The 20,409-nt window shown below is 42.1% G+C and overlaps 1 protein-coding gene across 2 annotated transcripts; it reads right to left on the bottom strand.

Annotated features, from left to right (window-relative positions):
• Positions 1-141: 141 nt before the first annotated feature.
• On the bottom strand, positions 142-20,211 carry LOC134466744 (WD repeat domain phosphoinositide-interacting protein 1-like). 2 transcript variants are annotated; one of them, XM_063220615.1, is made up of 12 exons: positions 19,657-20,211; positions 18,956-19,038; positions 18,050-18,219; positions 15,193-15,289; positions 14,712-14,809; positions 11,467-11,559; positions 10,906-10,976; positions 8,886-8,993; positions 7,679-7,843; positions 6,424-6,531; positions 4,690-4,853; positions 142-3,649 (listed from the first exon to the last, which is right to left on the bottom strand). In XM_063220615.1, the coding sequence occupies exons 1-12, from the start codon at positions 19,779-19,781 to the stop codon at positions 3,528-3,530; spliced, it is 1,404 nt and encodes a 467-aa protein (XP_063076685.1). In that variant the 5' UTR covers positions 19,782-20,211; the 3' UTR covers positions 142-3,527. The 2 variants fall into 2 exon arrangements, with proteins under 2 accessions (XP_063076685.1, XP_063076686.1); XM_063220616.1 differs by having other exon boundaries at positions 18,050-18,216.
• Between the last annotated feature and the right edge of the window lie 198 nt (positions 20,212-20,409).

The raw sequence follows: 20,409 nt of genomic DNA, 5'->3' as shown, positions 1-20,409 counted from the left end.
CCAAAGGAAGTAGGCATTTTCTTGTCATAGATGAATGAACAGATATATGGGAAAGTGGCCAATTATCTTGATTTCCTTTAAGATCAATGAAGTAACCTTTCTCTACAAAAAAGTTAACAAAAAATGCCAGATTGCAATGTCTTATTAATGCAAATGTATGTTTATTTCATTAGTGTCTGGCCCTCCCATGAACACAGATATACACACATCCTCTCACAAAAGTAATTCAAAGTAGGCACATACAAAAGTCAAACATGGGAAGCGAGATGACAGTGAAAGAAAACATGATTGCATTAAAGATGCAAATATCAGTCATATCAGACAATACAACAATTTGGTATTTCCCGCATGACATAAGTTACAGATGAATACCATGACTGAGTGTCTGTCTATGGGTCTTTGATGAAAAGCCAAAATTGTTTACAAGCTACTCTTTAAAGCGAATATATTACAGAATGTCAGAATGGCATCACTTAAATAATGTCTTCACTTGCGTCAATCTTTATATTATAGAATAAACTCTTGCATGGTATTGCTGAAATGTCATAACAGGAAGGTTACTCTGGAGAGTTCTAGAAAAGCAGGATGAGCTGGGGGAATTATAACTGAAGCTGTAGAACTAGCGACCCCTAGTGGGCTTTATATGACACTGTGACTGCACAGGGGCAGAATCCACTGTACACAAAATGTACACACAATTCCCCTGACTGACTAAGTAGTTTCTCACATTACTATGGTTGTAACTTTGAGATAAATGTATCAACATTTATTTTATTTATTTTTGTCAGGTCCAGAGTCTATAGTGTGAAAAAAAAATTGAACACAATTAAATGCACATTACTTTTTTCACATTATGTGTTAGCAATGTGCAGCATGTACATCTATGACCTATCTGAGCAAGGCCAAGTAGTCTACCGGTACGCATGTTTGTTTTGATCTTGCCTTTACCCAAAACAATATGAGTTAATGTTCACCGGTACGACTTTATTATGTCCATGTGTTGTAGACACTACAAAATTAAACTTCAGGGATGTATTCCAATAAGGTGATAGCAGCTACCATTATGTTTATGTTAAGTTGTAAACCTACTAAGAGAGGTGTTGTGTGCCTTTGGATTCTTCACAGGCCCTTATATTAAAGGATTTACGACTATTTGGAATACACCACTGATTGACGCTATATGTATGGTCTACTCTCTAACACTGGTTCTACTACTAGCGTATTGTATGTTATATTGATGATCTGCAAGACTTCAAATCGACTTCATATTGAAAAAAAACCCACAACTTATTCTCTTCAATGTAGAATGAGAAGCGTGCATGATCTACAGAGCTGTCAATCCCTGCCATGTTTGCTTTCTAACACAATGCGAGTGTATGTCTTTTGGTAAGTTTCTTTTTGATCATTGATACTTTTATTCATTTTTAATTTGCAACAATATTTTTTATGACTGCTGTGATCAGATTGTTACTCAGGTTCATGGTCATGGGGGCAACCGTGGCATTGTGATTAGGGAGGTGGTCTTTCAAACTGGGGGTCGTCAGTTTGAATCCCACCAGCTGACCTCATCCTACGCCTCCATCCATGGCTGAGGTGCCCTTGAGTAAAGCACCTAACCCTACATTGCTCCAGGGACTGTAACTAAAAAGCCTGAAAAATAATAACTGTAAGTCGCTTTGGATAAAAGCGTCAGCTAAGTGTAATGTAATGTAATGTAATGTAACGTAAAAATTGTAATGTCTTGATGATGACTTCATAGTACTCGGAATCGACATCTCTGATGATCAAGGCAAAAGCCCATGCACACTCACATAGTCTCGAAACCGAAGTCCGGACCGCATCAAGCATCTTCACTCTCCTGGGACACAGAATCGTCAATAATAAAATATTTCTGAGACAGAGAAATATAAATTATATATGATTCATTGTGGCCTCACCCCTCTCAAAACAGTAACAGGTCTACAAAGTTGAGTTTGTAGCAAATTCACAAGCGGAGTGAAGAACTTGGGCCTTGTGTACAAAGTTTGCTTACGCACAAAAACACTCCATACTGTAAAGTAACCCTTCAGATGTACTAACTTGACTTAACATGAAAAAGTGCATACGTTCTAAATTTCATGTGAAATCAGATATACCACTCGAATCAGCATGAAAACCTGCTTGCGTGGACTGATGAATACACTGATGAATATTTCACATACGTAAATATTCAGTAGGAAATCTACAGAAGTCGTAACACATGAGGCCCCTGAACTCTGTAAGTCAGTAGGACTTCCTTTATATTTTGAGAATTGCTTGTTATTTTTATAATTTGTGTATAGTATACTATCTTCAAGTTTCAGCTTTCCTTTTCACAGCAACTGTTTTCAGTCTCCATAATTAACTGCATGGTCCTACATGCTACTGCATGGTCCTACATGCTCAAACAGAAGCAGTGTTGCCAGATGTACGATAATTATTGTATTTGTACCATAATTTTGTCCATTTTCTCCTATGTACGATAAAAAAAACATGATGTACGATCATTTCAGATTTGTCATTCAGTTCATTCAGATGCCTTGAAACAACTATTTGGGCCTTCTATGATAATTTCCTCCCAAAAAGCCCCCAAAAACGATAATTTTGAGCTTTTGCTACGATAGTTCAGCATTTTCCATCTGGCAACACTAAACAGAAGTGAAACCATTCGTAAGGTGTTCCTTAGACACCATGACTTGGAATTCGAATTGGATCAAGTGCTGGGCGTTTTCTTCCAACTCTCACTGTACATAAACACATAAGCATTCAAACGGCTTACTATTTGGCAGCAATTGGTTTCTAGTAGTGATAGCTTAGTGTCTCTCCATCACATTTTGTTTGGGAGATCAGTCACCCACAAAAAAATAAAGTGGATCCTGCTTGCTCTCTCTTTCCCTAAAATAAGGAATTATCTGAGCTAATAGATATATGGTCTTCTGACATGCAGACTTGTCCACCATTCATGATACCAACCAATGCTAACGATCCCTTTCGCAAAGGGAAAACCGATTTAGCGTGAATACGGTAGGTTTGTCATAAATAATGAATCATAAATAGTGCATACCAAAAGTAGATTTTTTTGTAAAACTACAAAGTCTTTCTTCCAGCAACGTCACCATGCTAAATGTATATCGTTTTTTTGTTTTGTTTAAGTAGGCATCTTGCCTACCTTTCTGTGGACTACAGTTAAGTATGAACTCCACTGTCTGGTAATGGTCTCTCTCTGTAATACTGCATTGTGTAGTAGCTACATAGTCCTAACCATAGACATTATACTACTGTATATACAGTACATGTACTACATATATGTCTATGGTCCTAACAATTTGCCAGTCTTTGAGAATGTCAGTGGCTTGTCAATAGCCAATGCCATTCACAATTCTGACAAAACAAATTCCAAGCCAGGTAGGTAGGTAGGTAGGTCGGTAGGTATGATTTAACTCCAAACACTCTCCCTGAACCAAAAGCACGGGATGTGATTGGTTGATTGGCTAGGAGGCGGGATGAGTTTAGTTGCTCTGGGCGCTGACTGGTGGGAACTCCTGCTCGTCATCCAGACGGATAGGTCCAGCAGCGAACTCGTGTTCGGGGATCACCTCGCCCTTTTTGGCTCCTCCATCTTCCGAATATCCTGTCATTAAAAACCATATTCATTGAGTTATTTATTTGAGATCCAACATATTCAGAGAAAGGAGTCCCACTACTCCAAAGTGTGAGAGTAATTATTCTCATACATACAGTATATACTGTATCAATAGCCGAAACACTCATATATATATATTTTTTAAATCTTATCCTTTCGGGATTTTGAATGTTTACCTTCAAACAAAGCAGCATAAACAGCAAAAACACATATGTTATATACGTATACTGTAAAGTATAGGTGAAACTTAAGTTATTTTATCTCTTGAATTGAACTGCTACTCAAGTGCAAGACTTTCAACTGCCCATTTATGACTACATGACAATAAAAGGTTGGAAACGCAAAACCCACATTGGCTCCAAGTCAAACTAGTACCTCCCGTCCTGTTTGTTTGCTCGTAGCCTCTTGCCTCAATATCAGTGTCGCTCGCCTCCATGGAGAAAACAATACAATTTCTCCACTATCAGCACTAGGCAAAGCAATTTTGAGAGGGGGTTTCCCCATTCAACATCCCAACTGCAAATGAGAAAGTGACCTATGAAATGAGCTTTTGCGGGATGTTAATAGAACTTTGATCGTCAATGACGTTTCGCCTCACATCACATGGCCACAAGCAACAGGAAAGGTCGTACTTTGTTGTGCACCAAACTGTACCAACATCTCTCATCTCCCATCACTAAGACTTTTAACATCAATTTTTAGGCCCATTGGTCCCACAGCCCATTGGTTCCACAGAATATAACTGCTGCTCTATTTTCCAACCCTTTCAAAGAATGTATTCAAATTTAGGCCCTATGGTCCATGGTGGGGAGAAAGGCGGTTCCCTTAGTTTACATGGAAATGTGGAAACATGGAGTTGTGGAAAATAGGGCCTATATTTTAATAATTTATTACAAATGTGGGGAAATGGAGCAGCAGGAATAAGCTGTGGGACCATTGGGCGGTGGGACCAATGGGCTGTGGGACCAATGGGCGGTAGGACCAATGGGCCGTGGGAACGTAGAGCTGACCCCCTGTGTGTGACTGACCTGTGAGACCTGCGGAGGCCGGGTGCTCCACGCAGGCAGGTGTGGCGAGGGTAGCAGCGTAGCTCTGGGCCCCTCCGCCCGTGGCCAGGGTGCCGGCGTACGTCTGTCCCCCAGCCATGGGCTCCTCTTCTGGGGGAGGCTGCTCCTCATCACTGTTAAACAGCCTGGACGGCAGAGGGGAGCGGGTGAGAACTACCCAGTGCCCAGTGGTTCTCCACCTTTTTTTAAACAAACGCCCCCTTGACCTCATCCTAAACCTGCCAACCCTCCCCCTGACCACATCATAAGCCTGCCAACGCCCCCATCGGTATTAAGAAATAAAATAGACTAATACCCAATTGCAACTGATTGCCTCCTCCTGTCAACTGTCTTCTTCTCAACAACCCCGCAAGGGCTATCTAGCACCCCCTGGGGGGCTGTAGAGCCCCTGTGAAAAACACTGTAATAGTTATAATAATGTTAGTACCATGTGCTCGTACTAACATACTACTTCCAGTAGTACTTGTACTACTAGCCTGGTGTTACCATAACCTCGTACACATTTCATGGGTACAGAAGGTCTGGAACGAGCACGGTGAGAAACGATTACTGGAGGTCCGTTGAAATTTGAAATTCATGTCTTACTATACCTTTCACTAAAGTTTGGTTATGACATTGACTGGTGGGAGTGGTGACCTCCTTTAAAGGTTGAAATATGCCTCCCCTCTCCCTAGTCTCTCCCCATTCGGTGTTTGGTCGGTTATCTGCAAGACTAAAGCCCTGGAGCAGAATACAATACCCGGCCAATATGTAATTTGCGTTGGAAAATAAAAAGGTTGGCATCTGCGCCTAGACATCGAGCCGTGTATTGCTTGGTGCGTCTGCTCAGAAAAAGTTCGAAACACCACAAGTAAACAAAAATGAGGTGCAGACAAAGCTTGTGTCGAAAACTGTATTTTACAGCCAAAAAGTGCTAAGTGAAGTTAATGGATATAAAACTGCAGCAACAGACGTTTCAGACTTAGTCCATTTTCAATGTCCAGTAAGAAGCACATGGCACGTGCCCAGGCTACCGTGCTAACACTACCACTACTATTATTACTTCTATGTTAGAAAAAAAAACACTATCAGGGTGTTAGTGAGCCACTTATGCAAGCACCAGGACAACAGGCAAATTACAATCCATTCAATCAACAATACATGGATACATTATTGATTCAGCATTGTTGAATCTGCTGAAAAGCAACTGAGGGCAGTGTAAACCACCACTGCCACTGCCAATGTCACTGGACACAGCAGCTGTACAACTACAATGCTAGAAGCTCAGCACCATCCCAGCAATGGCACACAGCCAGCTTGCCAACCGCGGCCGTGTCACTCTCAGTGTTGAGGCAGAAGACCTAAAGCTCTGCACAAACACACACACACGCACATGCGCGTGCGCTCGCACACACACATGGTGCACACACACATACACACATACACAAAATCAGCTCTGTACTACTTTCAAATGAGGGTAAAACATCAGCATACACACAGATTCTCTCTCTCTCTCTCTTTCTCTCTCTCTCTCTCTCTCTCTCTCTCTCTCTCTCTCTCTCTCTCTCTCCTCTCTCTCTCTCTCTCTCTCTCTCTCTCTCTCTCTCTCTCTCTCTCTCTCTCTCTCTCAGACACACCAACATGTCATGAAATCAACAAGAGAATTACTTTCACTGTACACTTTACTAAACCCTGTTGTTGTTTGTGTTTACTGACCTGTGCTTGTTTACCAACACACACTCGCCGCCCTCCTGTGGGTCCACATTGTAAATATACAGGAAACCATCTGAGGAAGCCACCAGCAGACGAGGCAATTTCTGGATGCTGCAAAGACAATCAATCAATCAATCAATCAATCAATCAATCAATCAAGATAGAAAAAAAGAGAGAGACACACACACACACACACACACACACACACACACACACACACACACACACACACACACACACACACACACACACACACACACACACACACACACACACACACACACAACCAAATGCAATATACATGTGTAATACCCCAAGAGAAGGGAACAATTCATTTAATACATTACGAAGGAAGTACAAAGTGCAAAGATACCTACAGTATAAAGGAAGCACAGACTATGCTGACATGACCGTTTAAGGTAAGGTAAGGTGAGGTGAGGTGAGATGAGGTGAGATGAGGTTCTTTTGCAGACTAGGTATACGTGTGCAGTTTAGCTCGAGTCTTGACCCTGCATTCCAGTCTCAAATCAGTCACAACCAGAGGCAGGTGTGTTAACAACAAGTGAGCTAAAAGCTGAACTGAACAGTCAGTGCTGTATCTTTTTCAGGTGAAAGGGTTTATTAAACATCTCATATCTAGCTGTGTTTGATGGCAACTGTAGCAGATCAAGTAGCAGTGTGTGAACTAGAGAGTCAGCTCTCTAAAGGCGCTTGCACATCTATCAGAACCGACCAGACTCTCCAACTACGACTAGTCAGTTGTCTGTCTGCTCCTTTCGCTCTTGATCGGACACAGTTTGACACAGTTTTTGCAGTTAGCAAAAATCAATCAGAGTCCGGCATGGAGCCCGACCACCGACCCAACTGAACATGCTCAAAGTCTCCCGACAGAGACACACGACCACCAACGTCCTCCAACTCCCCCAGACGCACCGAGACACATCGAGACAACTCTGTCCCAGCTGCCCCCAACGCGCGACAATAACGAACCCTCGGGTTGGTGGAGAGACACCTTAAGTGTTGAATGAGCGTTAATTCAACACCTAAACACTTAGGGTCACGGAGAGAAGGGAATACTTGCATGAAACCTTTACATTTACATGAGCGTGTGTATGACGGGCAAAATTTAACAACAATAGCGGACAAAAAAGTTTTGCATCTGGAATATGATGGAGGAGGAGGGTCAAGAAAATATTCGTAGATCCAATGGGCGTCCCAGCAGAAAAAAAGGTTTGGGAACCACTGACGACTGACTTACATGGACATGGTGCAGACGTTCTTGAGTCCGAACATGTTGAGGCGCACGGTGGCGAAGGCGCGGTCCTGGTGCATCATGTCGGACACCTGAGCGGGTAGGTAGGTGCTGGCGGCCGAGAACACCTTCCCCACGTACGAGGACCAGGTGGACGAGTCCTCCTCCTCACTGTTGGCCACAGAACACACACGCACGCACGCAAGCACGCACACACACACGCACACACAGATATGTGATGAGCACGCACGCATATGTACACAGACATACACACACGTACAAAGACACACACACACAAACACAGACACAGATACCGGTATGTGATGTGCACATATACGCACGAACGCACGCGCGCACGTACGCGCGCGCACGTACCCACACACACACACACACACACACACACACACACACACACACACACACACACACACACACACACAAACTTTGCTGATGAAACTAAAAAGGACAGACACAAAAACTTACACAAGCACTACTGATGCACAAACATGCAAACATACAGTACATCTTATCACATAATTGAAACAAAGGCCACACCTTTCAGAACGCGGTCTTCCGGAAAGCCAAGGAAAAACACATAAGTAGATTATTAACTAACACTCTACTACTGTCCACCTTACAAAACCCATGAGGGGAGAGAGAGAGAGAGAGAGAGAGAGAGAGAGAGAGAGAGAGAGAGAGAGAGAGAGAGAGAGAGAGAGAGAGAGAGGGGAAGAGAGCAAGAGAGGTAGGCAGTTTAGGAAGAAAAGGATTGCACAGACAGATAGAAAACCGTGTGTGTCAGAGAGAGAAGGGCAGATGACAGAGAGGGACAGAGAGACACACAGACAAATAAACAGATAGGGAGGGAGACATAGAGAGAGGGGGAGACAGAGAGGCAGCTTAGGAAGAAAGGGTTACAAAGACCAATAGATGGATGGATGGATGCTAAAGATTTTTCTTTGCATGTTGTTTTTGAAGAAAAAAAACCTGGCAGACCAATGGATTGACAACTAATAGAAAATGTAAAAGAAAATTGATATGATTCACTACCCACTTAAGCAGTTTTCAATGATTGGGAGAACGCGTCACGGCGGACGGACCAACGGACGTACAAAGCCAGTAATGCGTGACTGGACGCATCTATAAAGTGTGTGTCTCAGACAGAAGGACTGACTACAGAAAGAGAGAGAAGCCAAAACAAAAGTGTGCGTACCTGGCAGGGTGGTGGTCAAGCTTGAAGATGTGCACTGTCTCTGTGTTGCTGGAGGCTGACAGGAACTGCCCATCGGCACTGAAGGACAGCGTGCTGATGCTCACATACCTAGCAAATAAAATAAATAACAAATATGCACAATAATTATTGGTGAAAAAATACATACAGTAACTACAGGTATTGTTTGCTGGAGGGAACACACACTTTAAAAAACAAACAAAAAACAATTACTCATACTAACATAACATACTTTCAAGGAAAAATAACTGATGGATGATGGCAAATTATAAAAGAACATTGTATACACGAAATGCAGGGTTGAAAATGTAAGGTATCATATACAAATATTGGAAATTTTAAATGTTATGGTGACGTACAAATAGTGGACAGTCAAAAAATGTAAGGAGTTAAAAATGACAGACGCTGATTGCAAAGTAGGATTTTTATGTTTTCATACTGAAAGTGAAAACTGAAAATAAAGTCTGTGACGCCAAGCTGCCGTGTCTCTTACTTTAATGTGACGTTTCGGGCAGCACGCCTTTCACCAGACATCATGCTGCCCACTCTTACATTAAAGGAAGAGAAATGGGAGCTGGGTGTAGCTGACAGTTTTCAGTTTTCATGTGACTGCTAGTCCTGCACTCAATCTTTTTGAGACGGATGTGCATGGTTTTTTTTAGAGATGTACAGGATCCAAGATCCCGTTCCGGAAGGATAATAGGGTTTTTCACAGGACCCGGATCCGGTTCCAGGATCCAGGGTCCGGTAGCTGAGGCTTTTCAGTCAAAATAGTTTGAGCCAACATGATAAAAAGGGCCCACGTGTGTGAGTAGGCTATGTGTTTCAACCCTTTGGTAGGATCCGGTATCCGGTTCCGGCAGGATCTTAAGCAGTGGATCCGGTATCCGGCAGGATCCTAAAAATCAGGATCCTGTGCATCTCTATTTTTTTTCCTTTGTTACACTTCATGTAATGTACTTGTGTACTACCTAGTGTACAGTCAGAACTACTGTATTTCACATTGTGAAACTGTTGCAGTTTCATAAGCCAAAGAGCTTTATAAACCATCAGAAGTGTTCACATCATCTCAAAGCAGGATGTAAATGTTATGAACACACCAGTGGCAAAAAAAACAAGGTCAAAGGTCATTATCCAATGAGCTTCTGGTTACATTATGAACCAGCGCAGACAACAACAGACAAAGCACAGCAGTCACAGACAGTGTTGCCAGATTGGATGGTTACCCGCCCAATTGGGCTACTTGGGATGGCCGTCTGCGGGTAAAAACGGGGAAAATTGGCCGTTTGGCGTTTTTTTCCCCGCAGTTTTGTGCCCATAAAAATCAATGCAATTTGTTGAAATTGGGAGGAATTCAGCACATGTTGCCGCTTTTTCAGGGTGGGATTTGATCAGACACATCTGGCAACACTGGTCAGAGAGCACAGTGGCTGGATCAGTTGGGGATCAGTTACGTTTGGCTCAGATGGAACACGTCCAGACTTCCTCTTTTTTTCTCCCTCTCTGGATGTTGCTCATGCATACACACTGTCACTGACACACTGGGCCCTGTTTACGATGATGATGGTCATGAGCTGGTGTGGTGTGGTGTGGTTTACATTCCCCATAACGTCATCTCATGCTGTGTGTGTGCGCGCGTGTGTGTGTGTGTGTGTGTGTGTGTGTGTGTGTGTGTGTGTGTGTGTGTGTGTGTGTGTGTGTGTGTGTGTGTGTGTGTGTGTGTGTGTGTGTGTGTGTGTGTGTGTGTGTGTGTGTGTGTGTGTGTGTGTGTGGTTTGGTTACTTATCTACAGGTTAAAATGTCACAGGACTCAAGTTTATGAATGTCACAACTTTGTCTCATTTAGGGTCTATTTTGGTGTGGTTTTGTGTGTGTGTGTGTGTGTGTGTGTGTGTGTGTGTGTGTGTGTGTGTGTGTGTGTGTGTGTGTGTGTGTGTGTGTGTGTGTGTGTGTGTGTGTGTGTGTATGTGTGTATGTGTGCGTGTGTGGTGAGAGAACACACCTCTTCATCCCTCTTCGAAACTCAAACAGCTTTAGGCCGTCAGGAACACTGAACACTCTGATGACGGTACCCTTGGAAAAGTCACATACATCAACTGGTCAAACACATGGGCGCATGCACACACATACAGATGTAGGACTATCAGATTGATGCATCATTTATACATAACACACACACACATACAGAGGAGTGCACACACATTCATACACAGTACATACTGAATATTCAGACGGATACAAACACACACACACACACACACACACACACACACACACACACACACACACACACACACACACACACACACACACACACACACACACACACACACACACACACACACACACACACACACACACACACACACACACTTGATTACTTTTAGGCTATTTGTATCCAAGAGATAAGCATAGGAGTACAAGATCCAAGAAGTATACGCACGCATGCACGCATGCACGCACGCACGTGGTTCAGCAGTAAATTCACATACATACAGAGATACACATCTTAACATGTGCTCGCAATAAATCACATCACAGGACACACTTTCTGGGCACATACCTTCTCTGAGGCACTGGCTAGCATGGTGCCTTGGATGTTGAAAGACATAGCTGCCAATGGACTGTCATGAGCCGGAATCACAATCACCGTGCTCTGCCATTGGTTAAGAAAGAAGAAGAAGAAGACAGGTGGTTGGTTGGTTGTTAGTGAGTGTTCACCACTTTTGGCCACTAGCCGCCATACAAGTCGTGTCACCAATTATCAATGACTGAATTTGTATTTGGGTAGATGACGTGACGTGTACATTTTGCTGTCGCAGGCTCTTAAAATTAAGTAAATTCATGCTTTCAAAATTGTCAGTGCTTTAAATGATTAAACTAATGTCGTTGTTGTGAAAAAGTAATGTGTAATAAATCCAGAGCTTAAATAAGTATACTTAATTTTGAGTCAAATGTCACATTTGTCCTATGGTGTGACTGAGGCAAGCCTGGTTCTCCTTATTAAAACATTTTTAAATAAATAATCAAAGCTCAGTCATTTGTCTAAACAACCCTGGCATGTTTTTCAAGGTGTCTATTTTAGCAAGTGGCAATGCTTAATTTTTTTCCTGTTTTTCTGAGACCGTATGGACTTATGAAACTTTGTCGCAGAAAATAATGTCCTGTGGTGTGACATCATTATTTTGGTTAATTCTGTGGATAATTATCTATTGTTGAAGCTCCAGCGGTACATAAATTGTGACTTTAGACCCTTAAGAAGCCAATGGCAAGGGTGGATTTTAGATTTTTCTCTCAGAGTTCTTCAGTCAATCAATTATGTTTTGCTACCACAAGATGTATTAGTTTTGTAGTCCTTTGGTGTGACAGCCATAAAATACATTATGACAATAGTGTATATTTTTCATATTTTTTTCTTATGTAGATGTATGAAAATGCATCTTACTAAAGGTGAAATTGTATTTCAGTTGGCAACAACATGGCTTTAAATTAACTCAAAAGCTCAAAAGTCCTATGGTGTGATGGTAAAAGTCCTATGGTGTGACACTTTGGAGTATCACACCAAAGGACAAACAGGTCACACCAATGGACTAGATATTTGAGAAATAGCTTTTAAAACAACTGCTAGTACATATTTTTTTGTTTTGTTGTTTGACTAGATAAATATTGTGTATTCAAATTACTTATTCCTTTATTGGCCTTTGGAATTTATACTTTGATGCATTGTTGATGAATATTTGCTGTTGATTTTAGATACTGTCAAATGATATAAAATGTCATTAATGGTGCTTTGAAACCATAAAATATAACGGTAACAGCGAAGGAAAGATCAGTGAGAGAGTATATAGAGGAGTATAGATGAATAAAGTATGCTGTGGAGAGCTCAATATACAGCATAAATGTGCTGTCCAGCTTGAGATACCAAACAGGCACTGGCCACTACACACTACAGGTTCAATGGTGTGACAGTCATAGCATACCTACAAAAGTGTGATGGTCATGCCAAGGTCACCCTTCAGTATGAGTCTTATGAGCTCTGCAGGTTACATTCAATGACCGCATGGCTGTCATTAAGAGTTACGATAGGCTGATAATCGACGATTCAAAGACTTATAAGTGTAAAATGTAGGTCCATATTGACTACAACATTATATTATGATCAAAAGACAAAATAATCATGTTGATATATTTGTTTCTGTCTCAGTTTTGTATTTTTGTCCTTTAGCGTGACATGAATGTCCTACGGTGTGACATGTTTTAAACGCTCAAATATTTGTTTGAGCTAAACAATATGTTTGATAAACACTGAATATTGCATTAGGGAAGAACAAATTATCGTCCCTGAAAAGTTAGCATGGATTCAGACAATTTTGAACATTTAAAAGAAAGATATCCCTGTTTTTCCTGGAAGGTTTCTAATAATCTCACATCTAAAGGGGAAAAAAATACTTAAATGGTAATTTCTCATTAAATTAAGACTTTAAAAAATTGCAATAAATATGAAGAGTGTAACAATGTTCATAAAACTCCATCAAGCCATTTCTACATTACTTAATATATTTATTTCTTAAAGTCACACCAAAGGACATATTTTCAGCAAATTGCTTTATCAACGTAAATAAATAATCAATGAATAGACCAACATTGTGACCACTTGGATTTTTTGAAAGATTAATTGCTGCACTACGTAGACATATACATTTTCCCTCATAAACATTGTTTTGTGAAAAAAAATGTTTTTTGCTGCCTATCCGTCATCTACCCATTTATTTGATTCATTAGAGGTAAATTGACCTGAGTTTAAGTGATTTGATACCGTAAAAACCTATTTATTCCAGTTATTCCAAGCTATCCCAAAGTTTTCCAGTAGACTCTGTACTTATTTCTGCTCAAAATATATTTTGCGGAGCCATACAGTACACTGCTTCAGGATAAATGTCTGCCAACTGTGAATCATGCATGCATACTAAATCACAGCAGCCTTCCCAGTCTTCCTCACGGCTACATCATGTGCTTGAATATATAACTGCCGATATTAGTTGTTCCAAGTTTACATTTCAAATGTCAATTTGCTTGTCCCTCAATATGGAAGGGGAGTTACAGTAATGAAAAGAAAAAGGTTGCCATGGGCTTTTCTTTTCTATTGTGTCAAACATTGCACTAGCCCTTTTGCCGCTGAATTCTACAGGTCAGTCGACCAGCCTACATTTGTTGCACAGATCCCGCAGTACAGAATTAAGATGTACTGGAGTCACATTTCGGGTACATGTAAGTGTACTTGGCTAATAAAATCCAGTAAAAACTCTGATTCCGACACAACATGACCCTCAGAGGAGTAAGGTATCCTCGCGCTCCTGTACTTCACAATCTGGTGTATCATAGGAGTGGACTAAGTTCAAGTAGGGAAGAAAGTCACCGGAGCATCTTTCGATGTGGAAAATAATTTTCTGCTTTACTAGGAGCAGTGGAAGACGGTACAACATCAAAACGTTAGCTTTGGCACTGCTTCTAACAAAGCAGAAAATTACTGGTCCAATCGTGGTGCTAACGGTAGGACACTCATCTACTACGCGGTCAACGCAGGTTCGATTCCGACCCGGGCCCATTGCCTACCCTTCCCCTTCTCCTTCTCTCTCTCTCCCAACACGCTTCCTGTAACAACCTTCACTGACCTGTCTTATATAAACAAAAATAAATGCTTGAGAAGCCCCAAAAAAACGTTTTAAAAAAAGAAGGGAAAAAAAGACAGAAAATGACTTTCCACATCTGCAGATGCTACGTTGACTCTCTTCACAGCATGACCCTTACCAGGCTGTTGGTGTCGTACACCACGATCTCCCCTATGCTGGTGCTGCCGGGGTAGGCCAGGTAGGAGTTGGAATGGTTCACGGACAGGGCGCATAGACCTGAGACGAGACACAAGCAGGCACACAAAAAGACAACACTCAGAAAACTCAGCATGTTCAGCAAGAAAAAACTGAAACAGTTCCATAGAAACAATTTCAGTACTGTACATGTAATAACAATTCTGGGTGGCCGAATAGTCGATACACTGTAACAGAAATACATAACTACTCTAGACCTGAGAATTGTCCTGATCTTTGTCAGTTATGAAGAAACCCACAAACCTTCTTAGTTTCTCCCTCTCTTTCTCTTTCTTTCTTTCTCCCTCTCCTCTCTCTCTCTATCTCTCTCTTGCATGCACGCACACTCGAACGCGCACACACACACACAAACACAGCGTAACCGCCAAAGCTCACATACTGTAACAGAGAGGAATTCAACCCACCTGTGCGGTTAGATGGTGTGTTGAGCAGAGATTTCAGCAGCTTCATGTCTTTAATGTTGTGAATGTATATGGACTCTTCAAGACATACCACCAGTCTCTGTGGACAGTTCAAAAGACAGTGGGGTCAAAGACGTGCAAAATTAAGTTGTCATTCAGTGTAACGGATACCTTCTGCTGACTGTAACTGTAAAAAACATGATTTTTAAATTGTTTCAAGTGAATGGATGACAGCCGAGGCTTTCATGAATTCACTGGAGAAAAAAATAAAATAAAAAGAGTTACAGAATAAAAAGAGTTTTACAGTTACAATCAGCAGAAGGTATCCGTTACACTAAATGACAATTTCATTTTGCACGTCTTTGACCCAGTGGTATAACATTAGTGATATAGCATACATACCACATAGCATATTATCATGTAATGCATATATAGATTCTTCCACACATGAATTAAGGACGCGAAGGACAGCGCTCTTCAGATTTTTTCTTAGTCTCGACATTACACGCTGAAGAAAATGCTTAAAGGTACACTGTGCAGGAAATGGTCAAAAAAGGTACTGCAACTATGCTGCTCATTGAAAATGGGCTGCCTATTGCCAAATTTGATCTTTACATGAAAGTTAATAAGTAATAAACAAATATTGTCTAGTGTGGTCCAAGTACAGTCATTTTTGCAGCTAAGAATGGCTATTTTTGGAAATTCAAAATGGCGGACCATGGAGAAGATCCCTCTTTTCATGTATGAAAAGTGCAATTTTTCCAGTCATAATGAATACTTAGAATTTGATGGTGGTGGTAAGTATTCATGAAAAAGGTAACATTAGTGAATGGGCAGCATTAATTCTGGAAATAAACAATTAAAAATCTCACACAGTGTCCCTTTAAGTGCGAATAAACTAAGAAAAAATCTGAAGAGTGCTGTCCTTCGGTTCCTTCATTCATTTATGGTTTATGTGGGATTCAGCACCCAGTTAAGAACACACCACAGAGTCTGCTGGTACTGTATGTTCTTCTAAACGTACCAGCAGCCTCTGTGTAAAGTTCAAAAGACACAGTCCATCAACACCACACATCAACAGTTTTCAAACCATATGTCACAGCTTCAAGCAGAAAGGAGAACGCAACCTGCACGACTTGCATATTTAGGATGACATAGCAGATTACATGATGATATTGCATAACAATATACGATACTGCAAATAACGTGCAATGCTGGCACACAACCATTAGCGACGAGACCTAAATAAACTTGCAGCTAGACTCGTCCCGTTATCTTGCTGTTGTACAGAATGACAAGATCAGCATTCAAAAGTCTGACGAATCTATTTCAGTATCACCACCACCAACACCCCTACACCACAAACCAGCTGAGCAGCAGGAAAGAGAAAAGAATAGTTTATCTCGCTACCTAAATACTCATTCTATTACATTATCGCCTGACCACCATCACCGCCATTGCCCCTACACCACAACAACCCAGCAGCATGACGGAGAGGAAAATAGCTAATTCTTTCATTCTGCACTCTGAGACATTGAACTAGAGCATAGCTCGTCTTTTTGTGTACCACAAACAGGTGATATCAGCTTTTGAATGCACCATTATGCATTCTATAGTATCTCCTCCATCACCACCACCATTACCCCAGCACCACAAACCACCCACAGAGTAGCATGACATAGTAAAAATAGGGTATGTTGCCACATGACGTTGGTTGAACCAATCAATCTCAAACTCAGCTTTAGAAAATGCTCCATTATGTCTCCTCTCCTCCACCATCATCATCACTTGCTCCACAAACCAGCAGAGCAACAAAACACAGGAAAGACAGCTTGAAGGAGAATTACGGCCATTTTCAACATGAAGATGTGCTGCTCACACTACCCTTGACTTATCAGTGTCCGACTATGTAGCATTTTTTTTGTTCAGCCGAGATCCTGGCCATTCTAATGGGGGCATGGTTTGTTTAGACTTTTCAGACAACTTGAAAAAACTCCTGACCATTTCGCTGTTTTGCTTTAATGAACGACGTTTCGGTACTAGAGCTTCATCAGGCAATCTCTAGTACTGAAACGTCACTGAGGTGTGTGAAAAAAATCCAAGATTTTTGTTTAGACTTTTGAAAAAAAATATCTAAATATACTCCAAATATCATCCCAAACGTCATAAGATAAACCATGTCCCCACCAGAATAGCCAATAATGGTAGCGTGAGCAATAAAACCGCATGTTGAAGCACAGTAGCAAAACGGAACGGGAAAAACTGCACACATCAGTCGCCACATGTGGGGCAGCCGTGGCCTAATGGTTAAGGAGATGGGCTTTAGATGAGAGGGTTGCTGGTTTGAATCCCACCCTTCCACTCCTTACCACACCCCATGGCTGAGGTGCCCTTGACCAAGGCACGTAACCCCATACTGCTACAGGGATTGTAACCAATAACTGTAAGTCGCTTTGGATAAAAGCGTCAACTAAGTGTAATGTAATGTAATGTAAATTGTAATGTAATGGCCACCTGTGGATATACTATTTGCTTTTTTATGCTGTGATTCTGATGTAATGCAAGACTGCATATGAGACGGAGACGTTCCCGAACGATTCGTCCTCCTCGGGGACGCGAACCTGCCACCTCGTCAACTACATCGGTTCGGCAATGGGAGGTACAGTACGAGACCGCTGAGCTAAAGGGCCGGTCCGATAGCCCAACGCTATCGCACTGTATTGAGGCTTCGGGAGGGAGGTTTACTAACACTCCACACCATACTCTGCTAGTTGGCCTCCGTTACGCATATGATGAACAAAAATAAACAGAAGTTCCAAAAAAATATATAAGTGGGGACATTTGAACGTGGGGGACGAACCTGCCGGTTGAGTTTGACGGCCAGTATGTCGCTGGAGTAGCTGTAGTTGCAGATCTCGGTTCCCTTCTTGAAGTGGTAGATGTTCATGCGGCGCGGCATGGAGTGGCTCACCACCACCACCAGGCTGCTGGAGAACAGGCGCTCCACGATGTACACCTCGGGACTCTCTGCTGCGATGGTGGCACAGGGCAGCAGACACACACACACACACACACACACACACACACACACACACAAATGCACACACACACACACACACACACACACACACACACACACACACACACACACACACACACACACACACACACACACACACACACACACACACACACACAATTAGAGATGCTCCACAATGTGCTCCACCTCAAGGCAGAAAAGAGCAGGAAACACACATGCATGCACTGCACGCGCACACACACACACACACACACACACACACACACACACACACACACACACACACACACACACACACACACACACATTAATTTATGCATTCAAATATTACATTCACACAGGGGGATAACGACCCCCCTACACCCAACACACAATATCACAATCACACAAACAGAATCAAACACATAGTCACTCTCTCTCACACACATACACACATACACTTGGAATCACACGCACCATCCATGCGAGCAGGAAGTATATATACATATATATATATATGCACTATTGTGCGGTTCAAAACAGGAAGTGTATGTTATGATACAGTTACTGCATAGCTATAAAGATGCATCATCTTAATACTATATTACTCCTATAACTACCATAATGAAACACATACTACAGTGACAATAATCTGTCACAAAAATGCAATGTACTTTCCGGAGCTAATTCTATAGCATAAAGCCCTGCAGACAGAAATCATGGTAAATTTCCTTCCACCACACTTACCACCTTCATGAATGCAATTGAGTTTGTCCACAGATGCCAAAGAGAAGAGCCGGTAGCCATCCTTGGTGCCAATAGCCAAAGACCTGACATAAACAAGACAACAAATAAAATGTTTTCTCTTGTTTTACAGTGATAAATACAGTGATTGGTTGTCTATACAGAGGAGCCAGCAGTGTGTCAGTTCAGTTGAAGAGGCCACCTTGGATGAACCTTATCATATGACACACACACACACACACCACACCTGTCCAAACAAAGATTTAACGGCCTAGATCTGTAGCTAAGAAACTCCATACGATTAGGCTAAACATAATAATTAGGACAATATCTTAGGAAGGGTAACGTATGTAGGCTATTCACTTGACGTACGTTGAGTAGCAGCGAGACAAAGCTTAGTTGGACAGTGAATGTAATGTAGCCTAGAGATATATCATAGCGTGCGCTCGTGAGAGCGTTTCAATTTATGTGCGCTCTCGTGCGTTCTCAAGTTATGTAGTGCGCATAACGACAGAAACGGGTCATGTCATGTCCACTAGTTGACCACGTTGTTGCACTGTATAGGAATGGGAAAGGTTACAAAAGGATTGAGGTGCCATATGGTGTGTTGTTGCTAAAATTAAGCGCAGCTCTTGAGCAACAATCGAGCGTCTGTTTTTCTCCAGGCGAAATGCACCGTTCGATCAGTGCGCACACATACTTACGTCGAGTCTTGATTGAAGGAGGCGCACACGAGCCCCTGTACCGTGGCAGGTTCGTCAGACATCCCCGGACAGTCTTGGTCGAGGCCTTCGTCCCCCGAATGGGTGGCTGGGACAGGTTCGATCATCCTGCCGTAATGTCTGTCTGCTATTCGTGGTCACCGTTGTGTGACACGACTACAGAGTTTACCTTGACAATATAGCTGGCCTATGTATGCATAGGTTTTTCGTTTGCCATGGAGCTCGCGTATCCAGAGAAACAGAATTCACCTCCAAAGTATTGTGCGTATTGTTTCGGGCAGATGTCGCAAAAATGCTCGTTGTTTACACATACATACAGCTTACATTGCCAGAGTGTCAACAAAACACGGCCAGCTGAGTGCCTGGTACGTCACGTATTACGAGGGCGTGTTCAAGTGCACGGACAGCCTGGATTCTAGGCCCTAGAAGAAGAGTCTGAAATTGTTATGCAAACCTCATTACTTAACTTTACGCACATACGCGAGAAAATGTTACCGTTTTACGCATATATCGACGGGGGTTTGATCTACTAAAAATGACAGGACAAAACATATTCACGAGGATAGAGGTAACGAAATGCGCGGAGCAAGGCGTAGTGAACGTTGCCTATTATGCTTGCGCAAAAATCCCACGCCGAATGACAGCCAATCACATTGCTTCTTTAACTCAAACACATATGCCTATTGGTTTAGAAGTTATTCTTCGACAAGAGCAAACAGTCAATTGGCTCCTTGT

The sequence above is a fragment of the Engraulis encrasicolus genome, chromosome 17, assembly GCF_034702125.1.
Source record: "Engraulis encrasicolus isolate BLACKSEA-1 chromosome 17, IST_EnEncr_1.0, whole genome shotgun sequence".
Lineage (NCBI taxonomy): Eukaryota > Metazoa > Chordata > Actinopteri > Clupeiformes > Engraulidae > Engraulis > Engraulis encrasicolus.
This window is presented reverse-complemented; position numbering and strand designations above follow the sequence as displayed.